We start from the raw sequence: 26,639 nt of genomic DNA, 5'->3' as shown, positions 1-26,639 counted from the left end.
TAAATTTAACATATGCAGGATCTTCAAAAAGTTTATGGAAAGGGCATATTATTAAAAATCTATGCACAGATTTTAAACTTTTAGGACCAAAATAGGCTCATACTTCAATTCCATTTTTTAATGAACTCTTTGGAGTTCCTTCACATACAATACTATCCCAAAAAAATCCTGAATCATACAATAGGTGTACTTTTCAAATGACTTCTATATGATGGACTGGCCAGAATTACTTCTCCATTTCCTCTGTAAAACACTACCATCCCACAATCAGCAATCGGCAAAAAGACCTACACTTCTACTGTCACTAGTCCAACTGCATGTATGTTTAGCAGTTAGCTATGTTTATTCCAAAGCTACTGATGTCAGTTACACACAAACATAACTAAATATCACACAAACTCATAAAACACAAGTGCAAATATAAAAATAAAAATTTATAAAAGCTGTTTTTTAACATACTTAGAAGTGTATGTTTCAAAAAGACTGAAAAGTTTCTTTAAATACAGCTGATAGTTTTGAATAAATAAAACTGTAGGTAGATTTCTGCACTTGGATTATTTTACAAGTGTCTGTGCATTCTTCAAGTAAAAAAACCTGAAAACAAAAATTATCGCCAATGCACTAATATTTAAATCTTCAGGAAATTTATAGATATATCCAAGATTAATTTAGCCTTTAATATATGATCTCAATGCATACAAATAAGGAGGCAAGAGTTTATTTAATAGGACAAAATATCATCATTTCTAGACAAATTACGAAAAAAGGCAAGCAAGATACATTGTATAATATGATGGCAAAAATGGTAAGTATAACATTTTCATTTTCCTGAGTCATTAAAAAATTAAAATTCCACTAAGACACATTATTAACCAGTTTCATGGGAAAATTTTTAAAAATCATGTCATTTAGGTATTGAACAATTTATTGGGTTGTCTGAAAAGTCATGATGCATTTTTGCCTAGGAAAATATAGAAAAAATAGTGACCTGCAGCAGTTGGCATAATGGCTATGTCACTGGATTCCTGTGTAGTAGACTGAGGTTCAAGTCTTGGACCTCGTGGCTTAAACTCATGCCAGGCATGTGTGCCCAAGATCCAGAGAAGAGAATGGAGGAGAAGGGATTGCAGTGTGGCCATACTCCCTGGAGGGTGATTTCTTGCTTTCTGTCTCTCTGTTTTTCTGGCAAGTGCATGCATCCTATAACAAAAATCTCTCCAAAAAAAAAAAAGAAAGAAAAAAGTAAAGAAAAATATAGAAAAAATAATCATGACTTTTCTGACAAACCAATAATATATTAACACCAATATATTTGACACTGATATATTTTCTGGAAATAAACAGAACATATACTGAAGCATAAACATTGTTCTTAAAATGTCATTTTCGAGCCAGCCAGTGGTGTGGTAGTTAAGGTGGCTGGATCCCTGTTGGCCCACAACACTATTCAAGTCCTGGACCTAGTGGCTTAAAAAACACTGTGGCACATATGTGTGTACTCCCCAAATTCCAAGAGAATGGAGGAAAAGGGGTTGTGGTATGGCTATCCCACGGGGGGCTATTCTTCCACCCCAGTCTCTCTCTCCATGAACACACACGTCCTTTAGTAAACAACAATAGTTCTATAATGGTTCTCTTATTTCTTCAATGATTAAAAAAAATGTAATGCCAGGCCAGACCCATAGTGCAGTGGTGACGCTGTGTATAGGGAGCCAGATCCCACATGGCCAACCACAGTTCAAGTCTTGGCCAGTGTGAGTGGGCAAGATGATGACAAAATGGAGGAAAAATGGATTGTGGTATGTGACCAGCCCCACTGGGAGGTCCTTTGTCTGTCTCTCTCTCCAGCGTGCATATGAAATCACTATTAAAAAAAAAAAAAAGAAACAATGGAACACTAAGTATTAGTTTCATAGAACACATATTGTTGCTATGACCTTTCCTTTATCAGGAGGTGATGCACTTTGATAAGGAATATGATTTTGCATGGTAAGGTATTTAAATAGAATGTTCCTCCTCTTTTCTACTTTCTTATTTTCTTAAAATACAACTTAAGAGAATCTGAACAAGAGAGAGTCGAAAAGAAAAACATCTTTGATAAAATCTATAGTCCAAAATAATCCTTTAAGATATAAAAGGTTGGTTTAAATGAACTAACTGGTAGCACATCTGACTTCCTTCTTCTTTGCATTTTTCCCATGATATAAATGTCTCTTTCCAGCCACATATTATATTTCTTTTCTTTTCTGGTTAGAATAAGTGATTTTTTTTCTACTTCACTCCAATTTATATCCCTGCCTTTAGCACATATTTTTTTTAAAAAAAAATCATCAAACACTAAATTTTCCCTATTTCTCACTGGAAGGAAGGCAAAGAGACAGGGAGAGAAAAATGTCTCCACCACCCAACTGCAGTTCTTCTCCCTTGATTTCCAATGCAGCCTGTTGATGGCCTTCTTATTCTTTGATATTTATTTATTGTTTTGCTCACCAACAAAAAAACCTGTAAGTTTAAACATAATATTCTGAGATGTATTGAAGGGGTCTATACATCAATAAGAAGGAGAAAAGACGAGTTTTAGCTATGTGTAGGAAGATTTGTACCAATTGGATAAGTACATGTAGTTACTCACTCACATAGAATACCTGTAAATATAGGTCATTAGAGCTGTGTGACCTACGTATGTCAACACCATAGCCTAAATGCCCATGCTGATGATTAGTTTTGAGATGAAGCAACTCATCAGAAATTAATCAGATTTTAACCTAGTTCTGTGCATGCATATTTGCATGTAGATGTGTTTATAAGTACAGAGATAGATGGCTATCTCTTATTAGAAAGAATGCTGTCTGAAAGGGAGAGCAAATTTAGGAAGAAAAACAAGTCAAGTTTTCCTCTGTAGCTACAAAGACTATATAACCCAACTGGAGCATTCTCTCTCTTCACTGACAGATATTCCTCTTTACCTAGCCCCAAATAATAATTCATAAAGTATTATTTAAATAATGTCAGTATAATTTGGGATAAAATTCAATGCTGCTTAATGATATGGCAAAGCTAAACAGCACCTGATTGATGAACATGAAAATATATAGAGGTTGGAAAAAAAAAAAAGAAAAAGGTAGCACAGATTATAGGAGTGCACGGTTTGTTTTATGGTCATCAACCTGCTCAATTGAATCACATCCGTCTGAGCTTAGCAGCTTAAAATTCATTCCACAGCTTGCAGTGCTGACATGGATATGATAAGACAGAAGAACAGAAACACCACTCTGAAGTAACCTAGCTGAACTGCACATGTTCTGACCCTTTTTGTCCTCCCTGGAGCTTTTGCTACCTGGCAAATGCAACTCTAAAACTGTGCTTGTATCTCCAGATCTTTGCTGTTAGCCAAGCAGAAACCTATTTCTCCCTGGGACTAGCAGCCAGAGAGGTGTTCTCTGAAGAAGACTTCTAAATGAGTGTGTGAGCTGAACTCTTACTGAACTGAATTAATTATTAACGATGCAGATGGAGCTGTCCAAATGATAAGAACAGCTCCTGACGTGTCATGATCCAAGCTTTCATTAAACCATTTCAGGCATACTAATGGTTTCCCACTGCTCATTACTTACCAGTACTTTTCTCATAGATATAATAACTCAGTGCCCATAGGCAAGATATTCTATAGAAATGCAGAAACAGGAAATTTTATCTTCCTTAGCGTATTCTTTTTCTTTATAAAACTTTATTATTAAAAATGTACACCTATTTAATATGCCTCAGTTAAATGGCTTCAATTCAGACAAGCTGAAAAGGCAAACTATACTTTCTAGGAATACATATAGTAAATAGTTTTTATTAAAAGAACATGTCTTAAAAAGATAGAACACAACATTATCAAGATTGTGTCTGAGTTAGATTTTAAATGTATTCTATCACTTGATGTTAAGTAAAAAAAAAACATATACTGGAGGATCACACTGTATCTCAGTTTAGGTTAGATATTGTTTTGCATTCCTGTAACACTCTTAGTCTCTCCTGTTGGGACAGCTACAAGAATTAGTGCCGGCAAGATCTGTCCTGTGATTGCTACCTGCTGGGTTTTGTTTGCTGTTTTTCATTTGAGAATACTGTTCCAAACAGCCCTTAACATCTCAACCTAAAGGATTTGGTAGAGGAAAACAGTGACAGGACTAATAAATTACAGTGAGCTCTCACTGTAAATGGACAATGTAATACAAAATGCCCTTTACATTTTTTCTTACTCGAAGTTTTAAGTATGTGTGAATGTTAACTCGTTTTGCCAAGTGAAACAGTTTTTTAAAAATAATGCTCTGAAGTCAATACTTGTCTTCAGCAATATAAACAAAACTGCAGTAGAACAGACAGTAAATACATGCTATTTTTATGAACCAAATATCCCTATCATGGTCTTAATAATTTTCAAGGCATAAATATGTTTAGCCTAAAACTAAGAGGGAAAACGAAACCTATGTCTTAAAGGAACAGCCCTCTTCAGGTCAGCTTTTTGTCATGTAACTCTAGATAGGCTTAGGCTGTGCTACAAGGAGATCAAGAACAAAACAGGGGCAATCATCTGGATTGAATCATTCTGATGAGAAGTTGGCTTTTCTAGGAATATTTGAGAATGTTTGACTGATTTGATTTATAGAGGCATTCATCTCCAATTTTCATTTTGCTTTATACAGTAACTGTGTAAAATAATTAATTTTAATGACAAACATATATACATTTGAAGTGGTTTTAAGTTTCTTTCAACGACTAAAAATTTTTCTCAATTTTATGAAACAGTAGTTAACTAAAACTATCCTAAGAAGTTTGTTGTATCATCTTCTTGGAAAAAATAATTAAGAGAAAGAAAATTCTTAAAAGAGATACTGGTAATATTTAAACTTGTTATGTTTCCTTTTCAATCTTGTATAGGCCAATATCACCTATTTCTATCAGCATAGCACTACCAGTGAGTGAAAAGTTTTAAGTGAGGAATCCTAGATATTTTCATCACATTCTTTTGTTCTGATTATATTTTAAATATCACTATGGATAATATAAGAAGTTTTAAAATGTTACTATTCTTGTACCAAACTCATTTAGAAATAACATTTCTTAAAAAACAGTATTTACTTTGTATTTTAAGTCTTAGAAAAGTAATTTATTTCTAAGGAGTTTAAAATTTATTTAATAATAATTTATTAATCTCAATTTAGAAAACTTTTTGCCCTAAGAAGAATTTAGGATGCAGACATTCATTTAAAAATACTAAATTACTATGTGGAAATTAAGATAATAAATAGTGAAGTAATGCTCTTTCATATTACATAAAACATTCACTTAATTCATAACATGGCTTATATATTAAGTATATTTTTTAGTTTATAACATATTTTAGCATATTTAATTAAAAATGGAAAAAAGTACTTTTTAAAGGAAAGGTGATTTTCGGAACTAGTATTAATCAGCAAGTGTATAACTCTCAATAATGGAAATATATTTAAATGTACTCGATTATTCTGTAAGGTACACATTTGTAAATCTTAGAATGCATAGACAAGTGAACAATAAAACATACTATCATTGTTTGAATAGTACTGCTAAAGCAGCAAGTTAAAAAAGTAGGAAAAATACAGTCTGCTTACCAAAATAATGAAGGTAACAGGTCCAATGAAACTCCATATAAAATAGTTATCAACACGAAGCCAGCAACTATTATGAAAAAAAAAGATTATGCATTAAGTCGTAACAATTGAGCCTCAACATCACAAGAAAAACAGAATTTTAAGAACCTAGTACACGACACTATACTTCTCTTCCTTTAAAAATTTGTTTAAATCATGAGCAAGAATAATTTTAATAGTTCTAAGTAGATTTTGATTTAAGGGACAACAATTTACCTATTTCAATCTGCTGTTTTTCATCGCAGGCTTTACGTTTGATAAGAACATGTAAAATTGTTTTTGTGTTGGGAAAATGATAAACCCCACCCCACCCCTGACTTGACTTAAGCCCCCTTTCTTTAAGCCCTCTGACTTTACTAAGAAAGACATGAAACTCAATATTCCAAATTAGTTCATATTTCCAAATTCTACAAGTCATCTTTAAAATTTGACTTTCATATCTGTCTGAGCTGAAGTGGTTAACCCTATGGAACATAACAGACAAAAATCCTTTCAGAGGTTATATCTGTTGCAAAACAATGTAGCATAAATATAATATCTCCACGAGGAATGGCTGTATTAGGAAAAAAAATCAAAACACAGAACTCATACAATATTAGAGTAAATGAGGCATAAACTTATTAAGACAGATTTTACTTAGTGGTTCGTTTTTCATATAACATTGAGTCCCCAATGAATTTTCTTTATTTGCCTTTCATCATCTGTACAGTCAAAAAGCTTTCTTTAGTCCAAAGAATCTTCATATAACTAATTTTATCAAAGGAGAAAATAAACAGAATCGGAAGGCAAATTCATGCCTCTAGCACATAAAAGCCTTAGAAACATAGCTATGTCTACCTTCTGTCGCTTTCTGTAAATATCTATATTTTTTATAAATAAAAGACAGCGACTTAATCCTTTCAAACTGCCTGATAAAATATTATCAAAGTAAAACATATGGGATGGAATGTGCTCCTGTCACCATTGACAATGAGGGTTAGCTCGTGGGTCGGCTGTGGAAAGAGAGCTAATGAAGCATTAGCTTAAAACTGAGAAGTTAAACCTGTCAGATGCTTTAAGTTCAGAAGAATTTTTACTTAATATCTTTCTAAGGCCAAAAAGTTATTTACATTTTCAGTTTGTTTCAGGTCAATCTTTTGTGTTAAAAAGAAAGTCCATAATTTAGAATGTGCCTCTCCAGACTACAAATCCTCTGAACCTAGAAAATTACAAAAGACTTGATTGTAATTTGTGCACGGTGTGCCCATTCTCTTACCAATAAAGCTTTCAGATGCTATTTTAGTCTGTCAGGGGCCCTCACTGACAGCTAACAGGCTTTAAAAAATTATTCACTTGAAAAACACTCAGGTCACTTGCAATTACTTACGCTTTTACTGTTCCATAGCTCTTATAGTCAATAGCAGCGGAAACGCCAACCACTGTGGCTGGAAACAAGTAACCAGCAACATAGTAGTATTTCTTTCTTGAATATTCACTTTCAAAAACTTCAACTAACATTAGATATAGCTGCACACCTTCTAGGCACATCCACGCAAAAGCCGCCAAAAAGAAAAAATGAAGAAGCCCTGCAAATACTGGGCATGCAATCTATAAAGGAAAGAACAACAATGATGAAAAAGAAAAAATGGAGTATCACAAATATAAATAACTCACTCCAAAACCTTTATAAAATATTCACTGACAGAAATTACAATTGTTTTTAAAACACATCATTTTTTTTAAGAATAAATTACTGCTTCTTCAAAATTTTTAAAAATTCAAACAAGTTAAAACACTGTCAAGTATAATGCTTATCCTTTATAAGCATTATAAAGGATAATGACAAGTGTGCTAGACTTCATGAGTATAAAATACTAGTATTCTTAGTGAAATTAAATATCAAGAAAACACATGTTAATCTTTCTTCTCAAATTTTCCTTTATGAAATCTGGATATCCCACTTCAGATGATTTGCTTTACAAGTCTTTAAAACTGCTGATGGAAAATACATTATTTCTATTTTTCTAAAACAGAACTTTAAATCTTGCTTTAATGACAACTACTCTGCCCTCATGACATAGGATTATTTTCTTGTCATTTCTGGAGTATTCGTAAAAATCACGCCAGTGCAGCTGAGAACAGGGTGAAGCATTAACCAATTAAGTTCTGTTTCTGACCTTGAGACCTCCTGAGGATGAATGAATTGCTCTGAATATGAAAAGGGATCGCTGGTCAGAATTAGTATATAAGCCAAATAAGAATTTTTAAAATAGGATCTTTGTATTTGGTATCCTCAGATTTCTTCTATTCAAATTATGTGTCCCAATAACAACCCAGAAAAATAAAACTGTTCCTTTATACACAAAATGAACAAAATGAATTAATTCATAATATTACTTAATGATTTAACTGTCCTTTAATTTACTACAAATTACTCTTCAATATTGCCATGTCAGTGATATCATTACAAGGTCAAACATGAGTATGAGCTCACATATGGAATCACACATACTAAAATAAATTTCAGAGATCCAAGGTTAATAAACTTAGCAAGTGCTTACCGAGTATTTTGTCTTATCAATCCCTATTAGGAAAATAAATTCAGCAATGAAAAGGTTGATACAGAGGTTCTTGTGAATAGTATTTCGGTCGCTCTGTAGACCACGGAAAAAGCAGAAAGTGAAGATGCAGATAGCCAGGCAAACAAGGGAAATGACAATTCCCACCCAGGTGATGACTGTAAGAAGTAATCCATGAACTCCACCTTTGTACTGAAAATAAAAAGATATAAGGAACATTAATATCCCCGCGTTACATCAACTAGAACAAAGACAGCTTTCCGATTTATAGTTTGTCTTTCAGTAATAAACGTTCTGAAGAATAACATTCTTGTCTGTTCTAACAAGACTCAATAATAAAAAGAAATTTTGATCACATAATAGAGTTCAATATTATTTTAATGAATGACTTATCAAAGAGAAAGGTTTACCTAGAAAGTAATGCAAAATCCCAATGATTTCAAAACCATGACTGAAATAATGACCTACATAAACTATGAGAAATAACTACGTGCTAAAATAAAGAATACTTAGTTATGATTAAAAATAATTATCAGTTTAATTTTCTAGGCTAACACATAAACCCCGTTTTAAGTTTTGCTATTCTCTTTGGGTTTCTGTATGTGTACATACTAAAAATTGAGTACATGAGAGTTGAGAGTTTTCATGCTCTATTTCTTAAAATATTTTTACCCTCTAGTAATCATTCTCTTAATTACAAGATGACTACTAAGACAAGGGGCCGGCAGGTGGTGTGGTGGTTAAAGGCACTGAACCACCACATGGCTGACCACGGTCCAATTCCCAGACCTGGTGGTTTGTGCGCGCTCTCTCTCTCTTTCTCTCCCCCTGTCTGGTCAAATTTAAATAAATAAATAAAGTTAACTAAAATAATTCTTTAAAAAGAAGAAGACTACTAAGATACACACCAGAAGCCATTCTGACTTTTCAAAAACTACAGCTTTGTCAAGTGTACAAAGTGGTAAGGAAACAAAGTGAAAGCTGTCAAATTAGATTCTAAAAATTAGATTCTAATATTCACGATGGGAGGGTCATGCTAAATGTCATAGCTTCTTTATCTTTCGTATAATCTATTGCTGTTCCTTTTTAAAAATCTCTGCTTGCCTCTGCCAAACCTAACAGATGCTTACCACACTGCCCAAAGGAAAAAACTTAGCATGAGTTTGAAAAGTGATCAGAGCACCCGATTTTGATAAGTAACAACAATACAGTATTCAAAACTTCTTAAAATGTGTGGACAATGTGAAAAGGATTAGACGTCACAATATTGTGTTTGCTTTTCAGTTACAATGAGCACCCAAATTTGGGGCTGTTACACAAGGTATTTTGAATCTCTGAGGTTTTTCTCTGCTACTAATTAGAAGTGCAAATACTTACTGCAACTTCCCTGTGGGCCATGAGAATTGCAAAATTGGTTAGGTGGCTGCATGCGCACGTCGTACGAGTTTTATTAGTGTCAACCAACTTGCAGCCCTGGGTAGACCAATATCCCATCATAGTCCTTTCTGAGTAGTTCCAGAAGGAGCAGTTTGCATTGAAATAATTGTCAGGCTGGGAAATAAAATGACAAGATAAAATTAGGATTTTACACTCTAGGATGGCAATAGCAATTGTTTAATATGTGTAAAAGGTAATTTAGATTAAACTTTGCATGTTTCGGACTATAAAGTTTTTCATCAGCAAAATTGTGGACTATGTTATACAAGGCAGATATCTAGCTTAAGAGGGGCTTTATAGTCTGAAACACTCTATAAAGTGTACACTAAATTACCAAAGACCCATTTTACACAATTACAATTTCCATCTTATGAATCTACATACTCATGATACATTAGAACGATTTTTTTTTTCTTTCTGACAAAATTAGAGGCGTGAGTTTGTTCTATACAAATTTTGTAAGGACCAAATGGCTTAAAAATATACTTTCAATTTTGGATTCATTTAGGGGTAAGATCGAAGTGACATGTAAGTGACAATTTGAATCATGTAGTTAATTTTGTAAAACTCAAAAGTGAATCAACTGAAGCAGTTTTAAGGATCATAACCACACAAATATATTTTAATTTGCCAAATTCTGGAGATCCACTTAGTTATCTGTGGATATTTATTCAATCTAAAGTTATACAATCTTCCAAACCATGTCATTATTTAAGTACCAAATTGTATTCTAAGGCACAAAAGAGGAATCACATCTCCTCAATCTTATACTTTTTACCACAATACTTGATAAGTTATGTCAAATATGAAGAGTAAAACTAATTCGAAAAATGATTTGCAACACAAAAAATAAGAGCCCTAAGAGTTAACACTGTTATCCTGCTGCTAAGGTAGGAGTTAATTTTCATTTGAAAACAAATTAGAGTCATTTACATTTTCCTGTTGATTACTGAATTAGCTTTCATTAAGAATACACTTAAGTTCTAATAATCACTGAACCAGGCTCATTTAATTTTATGTTCACAGACTTAAATAAACTTGTGTCTCTGACCTACTCCAACATTTAAAATTCAAATGGAAAGGTCTTTTCTTTCCTCTTCTCTTCTCCTCACACCCCGACTCCCAATTCCCAGCGTGTCAGTTTTGCTTTTCTTCCTCTCTGGTTTTATAACATTCCACTACTTCATTAGCATACGTTAACTTACATCAATGTGTGGCAGGGTAAAAAGCACAGGATCAGTCAGGTATACGCGGCTGGACTCCTTATTGATTGAAACTGAAATGACGTGAGAATTCACTGCGATGGTGCTATTACGACCAATGAGGTCAGCCCCCAGTTTGATGGTTGCATTTTCTGTACTAAGAAACTGGCCCAGACTTCGATAGATTATGAAGACCAACTTTGCAAGCCCTACAGAAATAAAAACAAACATATAACTTACAGGATATTAAGTAAGAAACAATAAAGTAAGAATAAAATGTAAAAGATTTTATAAAATTTTTATTTAGACTAAAGAGGGAAGCATTGTTTTAAATCTGCTTTTAAATGTTAAGCTTTTTTTGCTAGGAATCCCTTACATGTTAGAGCTCATAGGTTGAAGTGAACAAAAAATAACTAGTCATCGATTTTAAAAGGCTGTTCCATCTTACCGTTCCTGCTGTTCTGTTTGACAGTATTTGCAGAAAGTTGGATTGAGCTCCCTGCTCCTTTGATGCCTAAAGGAAATTTAAAGTCTTGGACTTGTCCTTCTGTACTGAGTACCGCGACCTCCAAAACTGGATGAGGCAAAAGACAAAGGAGAAGGAAAAAAAGCGACATTCATTAAACTACAAAGAGGCAAATGATAGTAGTATAAAGAGTACTATTTTGTGCACTTGTAAAACTTGACTGTTAAGACTTCAACCAAAAAAACTAAATTATTTCAAGAAGTCTTAAACCTTCACAAAATTCTGTATAATCTTTGTGGGACCAGCAGTTGGCGTAATGGCTATGTCACTGGACTCCCATGTAGTCGACTAAGGTTCGAGTCCCAGACCCGGTGGCTTAAAAAACTCATGCCAAGTGTGCGTGCGTGTGTGCCCAAGATCACAAGAGCAGAATGGAGGAGAAGGGATTGTGGCATGGCCATCCCCCCTGGAGGGTGATTTCTCGCTTTCTGTCTCTCTGTCTTTCTGGCGAGTGCACATGCCCTATAGCAAAAAAAAAAATAAATAAATAAAACCAAAAAAACTCTCAAAAAAAAATCTGTATAATCATTGTAACACTTATTTTTATATCTTTGTCATAAACCAATTCCAAATGTTAGCCTATAATTCTGAGGTGTGCATATGTACAGTATGTTTAAAACATTAAACATATGTTTCCAAACATGTTTTTTAGCTTTTTTTTGTTAAGAACTTCAATTATCACCACTTGGTGGTGAAAAAACTAAACATAAGGTATAACTGAATGCCTTTATTGTATGTATACATCTATTTCTATGAAAGATAAAAGTCAATAAGGGGTCAGAGAGTGGCGCAGGGGCACGTAAAGGGACTTCCATTCCAAGATCTCCCTGTACACACTGCACACGCATGTGCGTGTCTGTTATCCATGCTGGCAGGGGTGGGGCGGCAGATTATGGCATAAGGCTACTATTGGGAGTGCTTCCTTCTGTCTCTCTCAAAATAAACAAATAAATGTTTAAAAATTACATAGGTCAAGTTTCTGATTTTATATACAGTAACTATGTAAAAAATACATATTACTATACAAATATGTATTTAATATCTTTAAGTAGGGAGACCAGAACATCATTTTTAAGAAAAACTGTCACTATAATAGCATTTGTCATTAATCCTCACTAGTAATGCATCCACCTTTACATACTCAAGTTATGCAAAACAGGACCTGTGGGCCAAATCTAGTTTACCATCTGTTTTTGTCAATAAAGTTTTATTGGAACACTGCCAGGCTTTTTCATTTACTTACTATCTATGCTGCCTTTACAATGCAAGTTAAGTATTTGCCAAAAAGACCACACAGCCTGAAAAGCATAAATACATAGCACCTGGGCTTTCTAGAAAATGTTTTTGAACTTGTGCAGTCTAATACAAACTTCAAAAATTAAAATCAAGGAGAAAAACTGAAAAATACATTAAAAAATGTCAGTAGATAAGGCTGAGTACATTTACAAGGCCAAGGTTGTTTAAAAATATATTCTGTAACTGCTGTCAACTAATATTTACAGTCTACTGTAACTCCAATAAAGATTGTAGTAGTTTATGTCAATATTTGCTTAAATTTAAAAAAGGATGGAAAAGTAGTTTGTACAAAAGTTAAGTATCTTACATTAGTAACTATGCTACATATATACGAAAAACTAATATCAAATATTTAAATTTTTAAAAGTATGCTTAATATGCTTAATAAGGTATAAAAATACAGGCCACGTGTATCTCTCTGTTCTTTGTCCTCTCAAATGTCTGTCTTTGCTATTTCTGCCTAAACATGTGTATATATGAGTTTGCACACACTCATACAGAGAAAAATAATGCATTTATCCACTCCCTTGGTTTCTACAAAGATAGCCTCATAAAATTGTATAGTAACTACTGGATACTAATTTATTTCATTTTCCACAACTTTGTTTTGTAATTTATATATAGATATATGTAATTATAATATAACTATATATAAATTACATTGGAAATTTTTATAAGCAATTAGACCACATGTCAGCTCCTGAAATACAGGTTTATAACAAGAGCCATGTAGCTCCTGGTATTCAATAAGCTGCAGAAACTGGTTGAGATATTTATTTTATTAATCCATACTTGAAAAGATTAATTCAGGTTTGGTGGGAAGATGGATGCTCTCTTCTAAGCAGTTAATAAAGGAGGGAGTAGAGTGATAAAAATAAACATCAGATATGTATTTGCCTTTTTTTCACAACGAGAGGGGCTACCAATTATTACTTACTCTTAAAATAAGACAGACTATTGTCTAATAGAGTAAAAGAAGAAAATCCCTTAAGTTTTCATGAAACAAACCAAATATACAATGTACAAAGAGTTAACTTTATTCAACAAATCTTTTAAAAATTTGAGAGGGGCCAGCAGGTGGTGTGGTATGGTGAGGTTAAGGTACTAGACTCCCACATAGCTGAGGGTAGTTCAAGTTCTAGACCAGGTGGTTTGCTTTCTCATTTTCCTTTCCTCTCTGTCCCTGCCTCTCTCAGGTCAAATTAAAAAATAATAATAACGAACAAAGTTGAATAATTTTTTTATGAAATAAATTCATTTGAGAGAGAGAAAGGAAGAAACAGGTATTCTCAACTCTCAGGGCATTGCAACTCCCTCTCCAGGCACAACCAGTAGGGATCATCGTGCATGGGCTCATGCCTGGGGTTTCTGGTGGACACAGGGCCTAAACTGTGACCTTCCATGTCACCCCAGTATTGTAGACCAGTGCCTTACTGTCTGCACCACTGCTGCTAGGCCTAAACAAATAATGATTAAATTTCAATTTCATTCATCAGATATTTACTTACTAGAGTTTAAAAAGTAATGTTCATAGTAAAGAAAAAATGATACTGAATTTTTTAAAAAGTAGCACGATTGTTATTATAGCTCTTAGTAAATTAAACTATAAGAGAATGCAATAATAACTTTTATAAATAAACTAATTTATATAAATAAATAAATGTAAGGACAGATAAAATGAAAATTTTCCTAAAAAATGAAACTGACTAAAAAGAATGCCAAAATCCCAGTCTCATTAAAATGATGCCAAAAAAAAAAAAAATTTGACTAGAAGAAATTTCAGATATAGTATATCTTTATCACTGATCAAACCAAGTATTAACACATTTACAAAAATTATGTGAATTGAACGCTTTTTTATCTTTAGAAACTACTCTTTACCTTTTTTATAATGGTATAAGTTACATATGAAGCTTTTCACAGCAATAATGACAAGATGATATGATTTGCTTTAAAGTAATACAATGGTGAGAGGAACAAGTGAAACAGAACTAGCTAGGTGTTGTTAAAGTTATACAATGGAAATTTTTTATCAAAATTAAGAACTTCTGCATTTCCCAAAATAGTGAGAATATAAAATGTCGCATACTTTAGGAAACATTCATGATACATACATCTGATAAAAGAGTTGGATTGAGAATATATAAAAAAATCTTACAACTCAGTGGCCCAAACATAGTGTTACTGCTTGGAAGGCTTACGGACAACCTGGGCACAGCAGGCATAAATGGACCAGCCTGTAATCCTAGCTAACTGAGAGACTGAGGCAGGAGGACAATGACACAGTAAGGCCCTGTCAAAAAAGGCCCAACTCTCTCTTTCTCTCCCTTTTTCTCTGCCTCTCTCTCTGTCTCTTTTTTTCTCATTAAGGGAGAGGATGGGGGCTGGCAAGTGGCATGGTGGATAAGGGCACTGGACTCCCACATGGTTGACTGTGGTTCGAGTCCCAGATCTGGTGGCTTGCTTTCTCATAGTCTCTCTCTCTTTTGCTCTCACTCTGTTGCTCTGTCCTTGTCTGGTCAAAATTGAAAAGGAAGGAAGGAAGGAAGGAAGAAGGGAAGGAGGGAAGGAAGGAAGGAAATTAAAAGGTGAGAGGAGGAAAATAATCCAATCAAAATGAGCAAAAGATATGAACAAAGAGCTTATGAAGATATATGAATGGTTAAGAAACAAATACAAAGTTGGCCTGGCCCTGTTTCTTAGAGATTAAGAGAGCCAGATTCTATATGCCTGAATTCTGGCCCCAGTGGCTTGAAAAACATGCAGGGTGTGTGTGTGCATGCCTAAAATTCCAACCAGAGAGAGAAGAGATTGATTGCAGTGTGACCACGGGGGGCTGGGGGGGTGGGAGGGGAGGTGCTTTCTCTCTCCCCCTGTGGAGCACATGCAACCATATAGCAATAAAAATAAATAAATAAAAACACACACGCACACACAAAAGTTATCAGCAAATTACTTAGTAATTACAGAAATGCAAAATAAACCTACAATGAGGTGCCACTACAAGCCATTCAGTGACTAAAAACAAAGACTGCCAAATCTAGGTATCAGTGAGGATGTGGAAAAACTGAAACTCTCAAACATAGCTGCTGGGGGTATAAGATGGTACAACCACGTGGAAAATGGCAGCCAAAAAGTGGAAATAACCTAAAAGTCTAAAAGTGAAAAGAAATATAAACTGTGATATGTCCTTATGATGGAAAAATACTCAATAATAAAAGGATCAGACTAGGGGTCAGCAAGTGGCAGGGTGGTTAAAGGCACTGGATTCCTGTATGACCAACCATGGTTTAAGTCCTGCACCTGGATGCCTGTTTTCTCCCTTTCCCTTTCTTTCTCTCTCTGGTCAAATGAAAAAATAATAACAATGAATGGAATTAAATAAATAATTCTTTAAAAATAAATACATAAAAGGATCAGGCTATATTGATATTCCCACCTACATGGTCGACTATGGTTTAGTTCCCATTCCTGGCTGGGAAAATTACTATTCTGCATAAAAGAAGCAAGATCAAAAAGAGTACATACCATGTGAGTCCATTCAAATGAAGGTCTAGAAAAATCAAAATGAATCTACAGTCACAGAAAGTAGTCTGGTGTTTGCCAGGAGGTGAGGGCAGGAGGGGATTGACTACTGCAAAGGTACACAAATGAAGATCTCCTTGCAGACAATGGAAATGCTGACCACGCTGATGATTATATGGGTGTACAGCTGTCAAAACTCAACCAACTATACACTTAAAACAGGTGTTCCTTTTGTATATAAATTATACCTCAAAGTTGATTAGTAAATGTCATTATTAGGTATAATTATACTAAGCATAATCATAAGATTATGAGATTATGTATTAGATATGAGTAAATCATGCCATAAAGTTAAAGGATTAAAGAAAAATCACTAAGGAAGAAAATCAAATTGTTTTAATAATCTAGATTGTTTTAGACCTGCCCCCAATTTACATAAGAACTTCTCTAGCATGAGGACATAAAGTAATAATTGTCTGTTTTAGTCCTTAAATCTCAAAAGAGAACAATACAAGTCCTAGAAAAAAAAAAAAGCTGACTGTTTTCTTCATACTAAATGATGAAATAAATTTTTTCAAAAAATTGTTTATATTTTAGGAATTATTAGGATACATAAAATTTGACTTTCATACGGATAATGTTTAGGTAATTGGCATGCAGATGCTGTAAATTTCAGGCATTATTGTAGAGATGTCAGTAAAATGTACACTATATCTTAGATTTTCCATACACAATGCTTTTTCAATTAAAAAAGAAATCAACATAAAGAATAATCCTTGGGGCCAGCACGTGGCGTAGTGGTTAAGATGCTGGACTCCCAATGGTTAACAACTATGGTTTGTATCCCAGATCTGCTGGCTTGAAAAATCATGCCAAGCGCATGTGCATGCATGCCTCAAACCCCAGAAGAATGGGAGAGAAGGGACTGAAGTGTGGCCATCCCTGGTGCAGGGTGATTTCTCAGTTTCCCTCTCACTGTCTCACTCTGGTGGGTGCATGTTTCCTATGGTGAAATCCTTAAAATCAACAACAAAAAAATCCTTTAGAACTCATAGATATTAGAAAAAAGATATCCCTAGCCATTTATATAAAATTATTTTGGGCAGATAATAGTGTGTTCTTCACATGTTAAGGGTAATGATAACATAGCATGTTATCCTGCTTTATCAATTTTTCTTGCATATTTCAATGGATAAAAGAGAATTTTAAAAAATAAATAAATAACCTATTGAAAATTTAGAAAATAAACTGAGGTTGCAATATGCCCCTTCAAATAATACTTTCCATGACTCATTCTCTGAGGTGATCCAGTTTGCACTATTATAGGTACACATCACTAGAAAGATCTGAGAAGTATTATACAGTAGTGTATAAGGGGACTTCAAAAAATTCATGGTGAAATAAAGTTTATTTTGGGATAAAATTATTTTGAGAGGTAAAATGGTGGCACATAATTAAAAGGTGCAGTTCTGTGAGGCACAATCCCAAATAGGAAGGTCCCGGTTCAAGTCCAGAGTCCTTGCAGACACCAAGCATAGACATGTTTGCCCTGGACCTGGGGCTGGCTGAAGGCTGCAGGTGGATGCAGTGTCGAGACCCTGTCAGGATGCTGTCTCGCTTTCACTTTCTTTCTCTTGGAGGAAATAAATAAATTTTAAAGAATTTTTTAAAGCAATCATATATAATTTTTTCATAATATGCATTCCCTATGAACTTTTTGGTGACCCCTTATACATCTTAGAAATTTTATTAGATCAGTAATTAAGTTAACCTTAAGAATAATGAAAGCTTTAGACAGAAAGGAAAAGCGTTATTTATTTTGTGTTACTACTAAGGCTATGCTAAAAATATCCCTTTTCTCATAACTAAGTACACTAAGTATACTGCAGGCCAAATTATTTATTTGATTTAGTTTGAGGTTATTAAATAACAGATTTATCTCTCCCAAACTGCAGAATAAAGAACAAGTAACTATTAATAATGTATTTTTAAAGAATTATTTTACTTATTAGTAGTAATATTTTTTAATTTGCTCCAGCGTACATGTGCTTACCAGAGAGAGACAGAGAAGGAAAGTGAGAAAGTAAGCCACCAAGTCCAGGACTCAAACTGAGGTCAGCCATGTGACAGTCCAGCAACTCAATCCCCATGCCACCTGCTGGTCACATGTATTTCTTTTTATAATACACATGTTTAAAGTTGGGGCCGGCAGGTAGTGTCATGCTTAAAGCAATGGACTCCCAGATGGCTGACCACAGTTCCAGTCCTGGACCGGCTTGCTTTCTCACTTTCGTTCTCTTTCTCTCTGTCTTTCTCTGGTCAAATTAATGATAATAATAATAATGATTAAAATTAAGCAAACAATCTTAAAAATATAAAAGTGAAATAAAGTTTCAAATTTAAGTCCAGATATCATAATTTGACTTATGACCATTTCTTTTATATACTGTTCTTTTCTGCACTTGTAATATGAAGCCCCATGATTTAGACAGGCACAATTAGGCAATATAACATTCGATCCCAGATAGTGAGACACACATTCCATATCCACTGCCCTAATGAAATTAGCACTGCTTTCTAGTAGAAGACTTGTGCTTGGAAAACTTTTAAAATTCTACTAAGGGTTACTATAAACTTCATCAGTGTTCAACCTCCCAGAATAATAAATAATTCTAAACTGGTCAAGCCTAAATTAATAAAATTTTACTACACTTTTTACAAATAGTTTTAGAAGTGATTCCAGCTTCTCAATGGCAGCATTTAAATTTTAAATTATGCATCAAAATTATCTGTAGCTATTTTGTAATCTATGAAGCATAGATATTCTGCTTATGGGAGATGTAGTTCACTGACCACACTTTCAAGTTCTCTGTGTTAAAATATCTGACTGGGAGAACACATTCCATAAAGTAATTTAAATTCATTAGGAACGTATTATGTAAAACGGAAAAGCAGTTGCTACGGTTTCATACCAAGTCCTTTCATTACTTAAGCAATACATATTCTGGTGTTTAAGCACTCTACACTTTTTTCTTTAATGATTTTTCAATTGGAAAAAGCACAAACAAAAAAACAGCATATGAAAAATAAGGTAGATTTTTGGGAACCAGCAGTTAGCATAATGGCTATGTCGCTGGACTCACATGTAGTCGACTGCAGTTCGCGTCCCGGACCCGGTGGCTTAGAACTCACGCCGGGCGCGTGTGCATGCGTGCCCAAGATCCCGAGAGGAGAATGGAGGAGAAGGGATTGCGGCGTGACCATCCCCCCTGGGGGGTGATTTCTCGCTTTCTGTCTCTCTGTCTCTGTCTGTTTGGCGAGCGCACGCACCCTATAGCGAAAAAAACCTCTCAAAAAAAAAAAAGGTAGATTTTTGGTTTCTGTCTTAATTTTATTAAGTATGACTGATAATTTCTCTTGGTAATAGACAAAATCATCTGACTAAAGGGAAGTTTGGCAGTAGTAAGCAACTCAATAAATTCAGAATGGAAACATCATTGCCTTAAGCATCTATCTTATGAATCAAAATTAAAGCTGACAATAAATTCACTTACCAATATTTTCTGTGGGCATTGAGACCCTCGTTGGTTCTAAGAGATTGTCAGCTAAAACAAAAGCTCCTTCTTCCAATGTATCAAGTAACATTGTTGCAGTATGGGCTTGCTCAGAAGAATTCATATGTTTCCATGATTCCAATGCTTCAGGTCTCAGAAGGTTGTCCACTGTGTCAACAATTGCCTACATCCATTAGAAAACTATCATTAGTTTTGACTGCTTCTAGAACCAAGGTGGTTTTCAATCACTGCCTAGTGACAATGGGGATACTCATCTGCCATGATGATTTACTCTCATCTGAAGATGAAAGAACACCTGGACAACACGTATTTGGTCAATCTGAAATATTCCTGATCCCTTCAAAAGAGGACTAACTGAAGAGCAGCAGGCTGCTTTGATTATAAAGTAGAAAGGTGGCTTCTTTCTGTTTACCTATCACACCCCAACTGCTGAAGAGAAATTACCAACCATTGTTAGCTCTTCGTGTGAGGAGGTACTCTTACGTGGATGGTCACGACCATGGAACTCCTTCTATTTATAATCTCAAGACCTGAACGCTCTAAAATAGAAAACTTGATGTCTCTGGAGTTATCTAGTATTTATGCTTGAAAATTAAACCATATAACTTTTTTTTGGAACTTGAACTAAGACAGTAATCAAAATCAGGTCTTACAGATCCTGTCTATTTATTATCACTTGAAAAACAAACCAACAAAAAAACAAGGTGGCTTTAGAGTTCATAAATTACCTGCGACCACCTTTCACTCCTCTAATTCCCTGTCCAGCTATAAATACTTGCAAAGTCTATCTTAATTAATATACAACAGTTTGCTTTTAAAGGAATCAAGAAAGCAATGAAAATATTGAAAGCCTATATTGATAATTTTATGGAAAAAGAAAAGCAGAATAAAGTTTTCACAGGCACATAAATCGTAAATATTCACGTATGTATGTTTCATTTATTTCCAAGCAAAATAACCTTAAATAAAAATATAGCCCAGTTAGTTAATCAATGCTCCTACACTGACACTTGCTAACTGTCTTGGACCATTGACTCACTAAATTTATTTTCCCAGTTCTATTTACCTAGTCTTAATGTGTCCTTAAGCCCAGATAAAACCTGTTTTGATCTGTAGGTAGTTACGGGAGAACAAGAATATACATTGAAGAAAAAACAAGACAATACAATTTGCTAGTTTGAGGGACTGTATTAGGACTGTATTGAAATGAGCAGGGGGGAAAGTTGTTTGAGGCTATTGTCAGAGTAAGATTAATTAGCTTAATCCATCTTAATATCCTCGTTCTGTCTGCCTTGCGAGCCACCACGACCTTCCTGGCAGGCGGAAGATACTTCCAAGTGGCGTAAAGGCTTCTCTCTCTCTCTAAGGGGAGACAGAATAGTCAGAATGCTCACACGGATACTGCTGCAGCCATTAACTAGCGTGGAACAGAAATTGGTCTGCTGAGGCCAGATTCATTAGTCACCAAGAAATACAGACTGGAGCCTCTAATCTAAGTTACAAACGAATCCTCTGTCACAAAGTGGGGACCCGCTTCATTTGCATACTGTAAGTCAGCTACTGATTTGTAATTTAAGGAGTTTTATTAGTCTTATCTGAACAGAGAAGCTCATTTGAGACATATTGAAAATGACACTGGTCAGAAATTAAGGTCACGCTGAAATTTACTACATATACACATAACTAGCTGATGGCATGCTTTTATTAATTTGAAACACTCCTTATTTATTACCATTTGTACTTCTCTAGTGGGATCAAAAATGATCATTAGCCTAATCATATTCCTGAAGTAACCTCTGCCTGTCAAAGGGGGGGAGGGAGAACAAACAAACAAAAAAAACCTGTTGTTATCCCACGGGAGATACATGTATGTCCTGGGCAACAAATCAAGTACTACATTCCATACATTAAAAATACCTTAGAGGGGAGCTGAACATTCAAATTTGAAAAACTCTATTGACTTCAGCAGTTATTTTTTGCCCCCATTAAGTAAGCTAAAAGGGGACTTTCAGAACATTCCTGCCTAAAAAGCCTTTTCCTCGGCGTTTTCTTGTAATGTTTTCAGGTCCAACCGTGCCTGTTACTAGCTAGTACGAAGTCACTCTTTTTCTACAGACCTCGCCAATCAAAATTAGTGAACTGATGGCTTTTGAATAACCACTATTCTATGAAGCTACAAAAGCTCTTTTGTTTTATTGTCACAATATATGGATTCGTTCTTCAAGGTCTGATTTACCATAGTTATGGTCCTCAGAAGAGAGTAAGGTTAGGAAATAATTATCCCTCAAAAGGAGCTTCTCAATTCACAGAACAAAACAAAATGCAGTCTGGCATTAGTATTTTGATCTACTGCACAGAACTAGCATGGCATAATTTCACGGTTAGCCTCAGTGTGTTCCTTATTGCTTGAATATACCAGGAAGAAAAATTGGCTGGAGCAGAGAAGGATTCTGGGCCAAAGAGAGGCTTTCTGTTCTGATTAGCTTGGTAAAAACCAACGGGAAACATATACTGATATCATTGTCACAGTATTTCTATTTCATTCCTACGAACCCATCCCCGTATTAGCCGGATTCTAGAAATGACTGCTAAAAATTTCCAGACAAAGCTTCTTTCTTTAAGAGTGCACCACAGAGGTAAGAGAGCAGTGACTTGTTCATGCACATACATTATGACTGTACAGTCTTTGATATGATAAACTGCCAAGAATATATCATAGCTGTTTTACTCAAGTTGTTTTCTTTAATCCACAGAGATGACAACAGAAAACAAAAAGACCATACAATTACTTTCCAATTCAGAGACTATTTTGTGAAAATTCTTGTACTTTTGGATGAATGGGAAAACAGTAAGTTATCAAAATAAATTATTTTCTTATTCCGAGAGTAATAAACCTGGAAAAAGCCAACATTTATACAGCTGATATGGGGCACATTATATAATTATCAAAGACTGAAATACATTGGATCATGCAGCAAGATGATAAAGCGTGGCAGGGAGCTGAAGGAGGGAGAAAGCAGGGTGACAGCACAGGAGAGATACCTTAAGGTAAGCCCTGCATGTCTTCTCTCGTTTTTGGAGCTTTTAAGTAAAAGAAAAGAAAATCAGAAGTTAGATTTTTATCTGTTAAAAATGAGGAAAAGAAGAAATCCTCAAAAATCAAAAATCAAGCTGATGTTCCAGAGTTCAAAGTCTACTGAATATAGTAGTCCTCTGGATATTTGTTTCTACACTGACTATAAAAATGCTTATGTATAGTTTTTAGCTGTATTTAATTACATGTATTGATCCAAATTTTGCTGACCAAAAAAAAAATATATATATGTATACACACACACACACACACACACACACACACACACACACACACTGTGGTCCAATAAAATAAGTCAGCTTTGTAATCCTATAGAACCATATCAGCCACAGATTTCTGGGTTCATGTGAACCCAATATGAACACCTTATATATGATAAAAAGTAACTATCAAATTTTTGTCCTAGTAGGAAAAATTAATAGTACTGATATTGTACAATATATTCCTGGAGCGAAAGATGTCTTTCTTTCAAAAGCTGCCACTGAAAGGAGTACCTTAGTGACTCATACATGGGATGTGTCACAACTTTGCTGTAACTGTAAGAGTTGCACATATTACCATGTGAAATAATCAATCGTGTAACATTGGATCTCTCCAAGTATAGCAGATGCGTTCTAAAGAAGGAATATTGACCACAATCAGACTGATGAAGTGTGCTACCAACTAAGATCTCTCTAGGTAATTAACATTATTTACACCTTTTCTTGGTGGTGGTGGTGGTGGTGGTGGTGGTGAGGGGTAGGGTATGTTGCTCTTTTCTTAAATGTAATTCTTCCTTAGGAAATGAACAATTAGAAGTTTCATTTCTAAGTGTAAGTCCAGGGGGCCAGAGGTTTGGCAGCCAAATGCTAGAAGAATCAAAGAGCTGCCTCATAAAATGTCTAACTTAAAAATAAGAGAAGGTTTCTTCCTACCTTGTTATAACTCCGTCCAGCTGAGTCCTTCTCGCTGGGTTTCAGTTCCTGCAGCTGTGCATCCAGGATGTCCACCAACTGCTCCATCAACCGCACTGAAGAACTCACATCCCCAGCAAACACCGGCCCTTTGGTATGTTTAGCTAGTTCATTGGCAAGACTAGCAGCATTTTCTCCACTTCTGATCTGAAATGACAATTTGTATTATCACAGTAAAATTTCCTGTTTTGTTTGTGGCTTCTAGTTCTCCTCAAGTATCTTTGTTGTGGTGAAAAAAAATATTTGCAAATATGTCAAAATCTGCAACTAATTGAGACCAATAACTTTCTCTTCATCTCAGAAGATTAAAGGCTCTCAGATCCTCAACACACAAAGCAAATTCTTGACCAGACATTGTAAAGCAGCAAATGGAAAAAAGGGGGAAAAATACTTTGAAAAATTTAGCCAGTTCTCTTATTTCACAGCCACCATTTACAACTCTTATTTTAAAATCTTATTCATTTCAATGATCCAGAATTTGGATCAGAATGTATTCAGTGTTAATATTTAGTGAGGGTTATTATCAGAAAGGTAGATGGAGAAGGAGACAATAAAATGGCACTACATTTCACTACAGTATTAAAATTACTAATGCTTTTTAAGTCATTTTTACTCATTCTATCATAATCATGTCATATAAACATCTGCTTGCATTCTGTGGATTCAGTTGCAAACTTAATGATATTTGATTTATTAGACCAATGCACTATTTGTCTTATGAACATCAAAAGAAACAAAACAAACTAAATATGAATGAAATTAAACAAGCATGTACTCATTAAAAAACTTAACATGGAGAACAGCATACCCCAAAACATATGTAACTTTCAATAAATAGTTTACAGACAAAACTATGTGTAATTTTTTTACTTTTATACTGAACAAAGAGAGATGAAGCTGGTTTTAACATACAAAGCTAAATTATTTATGTTAGAAGTTAAAGCCCTACATCACCAATGTGTATCGTATTAAAAGGTTCCAACTAACCTTCTGAGCCAGCTGATTTACCCAGTGTGAGGTACAGTTGCTAAGATCAGGGCCCTTAGGGTTCCATGTTCCAGTGGAAACCATGCAGAGATACGAGGCAGTTCCTAGAACAGATGTAGAAAACAGCAGTGAAATTGAAACCATTTTTCTGCATGCATTCGGGAAATCAGCTTTGATGATCCTACACTGCATGTTAAATTTTGAATAAATGCTAATATAGGTAGTTGGCAATAACTGACACAAAGTTGGGAACAATGCAGATTTTAAACAGTAAATATAGAGTCAGCATAGAAATCTCAGACATTTACAGCAAACAAACAAAAACCCCTTGATTTTCTTGGGACTTAGCCAAAGGGATGCTTGAAATGAGAAAGACAGCTATAAGGCAGTTTTATCAGGGTCTCGGAGGCAGGGGAATTCAGGCTGGACCCAGGTCTTTAAGAGGAAGAGGCAACTCAGTGCCTGACCTTAAAAAAGACATACAGTGGGACCAGCAGTTAGCACAATGGCTATGTCGCTGGACTCCCATGTAGTCAACCACGGTTCGAGTCCTGGACCCAGTGGCTTAAACTCACGCCAGGCGCGTGTGCATGCGTGCCCAAGATCCCGAGAGGAGAATGGAGGAAAAGGGATTGCGGCGTGGATATTCCCCCTGGGGGTGATTTCTTGCTTTCTGTCTCTCTGTCTCTCTGACGAGCACACATGCCCTATGGCAAAAACCTCTCAAAAAAAAAAAGAAAAGAAAAAAAAAAAAGACATACATAGTTTAAAAACTGGTCTACAGATGCTGGATTATCAAAATAAAAAAATACTAAAGATAACTATTGCAAATATCTTGTTATTCAAAAAAAAATTGGTGTAATTCAGAACCCCCACTTACTACATTTTAAATATACATATGGTATTTTACAGGAAATACCTCTTGTTCCCTTGGGACATGGTCGTTCAACCATCATTCCCCTTTGTGTCTGAGGCCACTTTATCCCCCTCGAGTCTAATGCTTCGCAGAATCTCTCTGGCAGGGGAAAAATATTTGTTACAGGAGGAATTTTGGTTGTAGAAACTGCTGGAGGTGGTTTTGTCCCCTTGCTTCCTTCCTGCGATCCAGCTACAGTTGTGCTCATGGGGCCTTTCTGTGAAGTAGTGCTTGTGGTTGATACTGTGGTTTTGAACAGCTCAGCTGAAGAAGTTATTGTCACAGCTGTGGTAGGCACTATGGAAAAGAAATAGTGTATTAATCTCAAACACACACTCGCATTCACATATGGACATCCACAAATGTGTGTACACACACACACACACAAAACCCTACTCATCCACCAGCCCCTAAAATGCATGAAATGGGAACTACCGAACCATCAGTAGGGTGGGGGGAAGAATAATCTCTTCATTTCTTTCAGTTTATTCATGGTGTGGCTAAAAGAAGTCAGTTTATTACAGTTTCTGCAATATGATTCTGTGGTAGGTATGCTTTTCAGGGAAATATTTGATAGTACAGTTTAGGTATTCTTTCAACATGTATTAGCTAATAGGCAAGGAAAACCAATTTTAGAAAAATGTTATCATATAATTTCATACTCTAAACAATCAAATTCAAGGTATCAACAAATGTGTCACCATTACATACAATTAAGATGATAAAAAATAATTTAGTCCCCCACTCTATGACTTGTAGGAAAATAAATACTGTGACATCTTTCCACCCAGCAGCCATTTTTGCTTGAGAGATTTTTGAGCATGCCTGATTAGATCCAAACAGAAGGTAAACGTGGCGAGTTTGTAATGTTCTGGTGAGAAACATCTCAGGC

General features: G+C 35.0%; 1 protein-coding gene across 9 annotated transcripts in view; it reads right to left on the bottom strand.

Annotated features, from left to right (window-relative positions):
- The window catches only part of ADGRL2 (adhesion G protein-coupled receptor L2), a 251,158-nt gene that overhangs the window by 15,705 nt on the left and 208,814 nt on the right, over positions 1–26,639 (bottom strand). For 5 of the 9 annotated variants that reach the window (XM_014591132.2, XM_027775245.1, XM_027775248.1 and 2 more), the window contains 11 exons: positions 25,751–26,044; positions 24,832–24,935; positions 23,806–23,991; positions 22,840–22,878; positions 19,777–19,960; positions 11,324–11,449; positions 10,879–11,084; positions 9,614–9,787; positions 8,219–8,428; positions 7,045–7,265; positions 5,640–5,706 (listed from right to left, as the gene is read on the bottom strand). In XM_014591132.2, the coding sequence (XP_014446618.1) occupies positions 5,640–5,706; positions 7,045–7,265; positions 8,219–8,428; positions 9,614–9,787; positions 10,879–11,084; positions 11,324–11,449; positions 19,777–19,960; positions 22,840–22,878; positions 23,806–23,991; positions 24,832–24,935; positions 25,751–26,044 (1,811 nt within the window). The remainder of the gene's footprint in view (positions 1–5,639; positions 5,707–7,044; positions 7,266–8,218; positions 8,429–9,613; positions 9,788–10,878; positions 11,085–11,323; positions 11,450–19,776; positions 19,961–22,839; positions 22,879–23,805; positions 23,992–24,831; positions 24,936–25,750; positions 26,045–26,639) is intronic. The other 4 variants (XM_027775246.1, XM_027775247.1, XM_027775242.1 and 1 more) reach the window with 1 other exon arrangement.

The sequence above is a fragment of the Tupaia chinensis genome, unplaced genomic scaffold (genome assembly GCF_000334495.1).
Source record: "Tupaia chinensis unplaced genomic scaffold, TupChi_1.0 Scaffold000534_1, whole genome shotgun sequence".
NCBI lineage: Eukaryota > Metazoa > Chordata > Mammalia > Scandentia > Tupaiidae > Tupaia > Tupaia belangeri.
The sequence above is the reverse complement of the archived record's forward strand: the minus strand, read 5'-3'. Positions and strand labels throughout refer to the sequence as shown.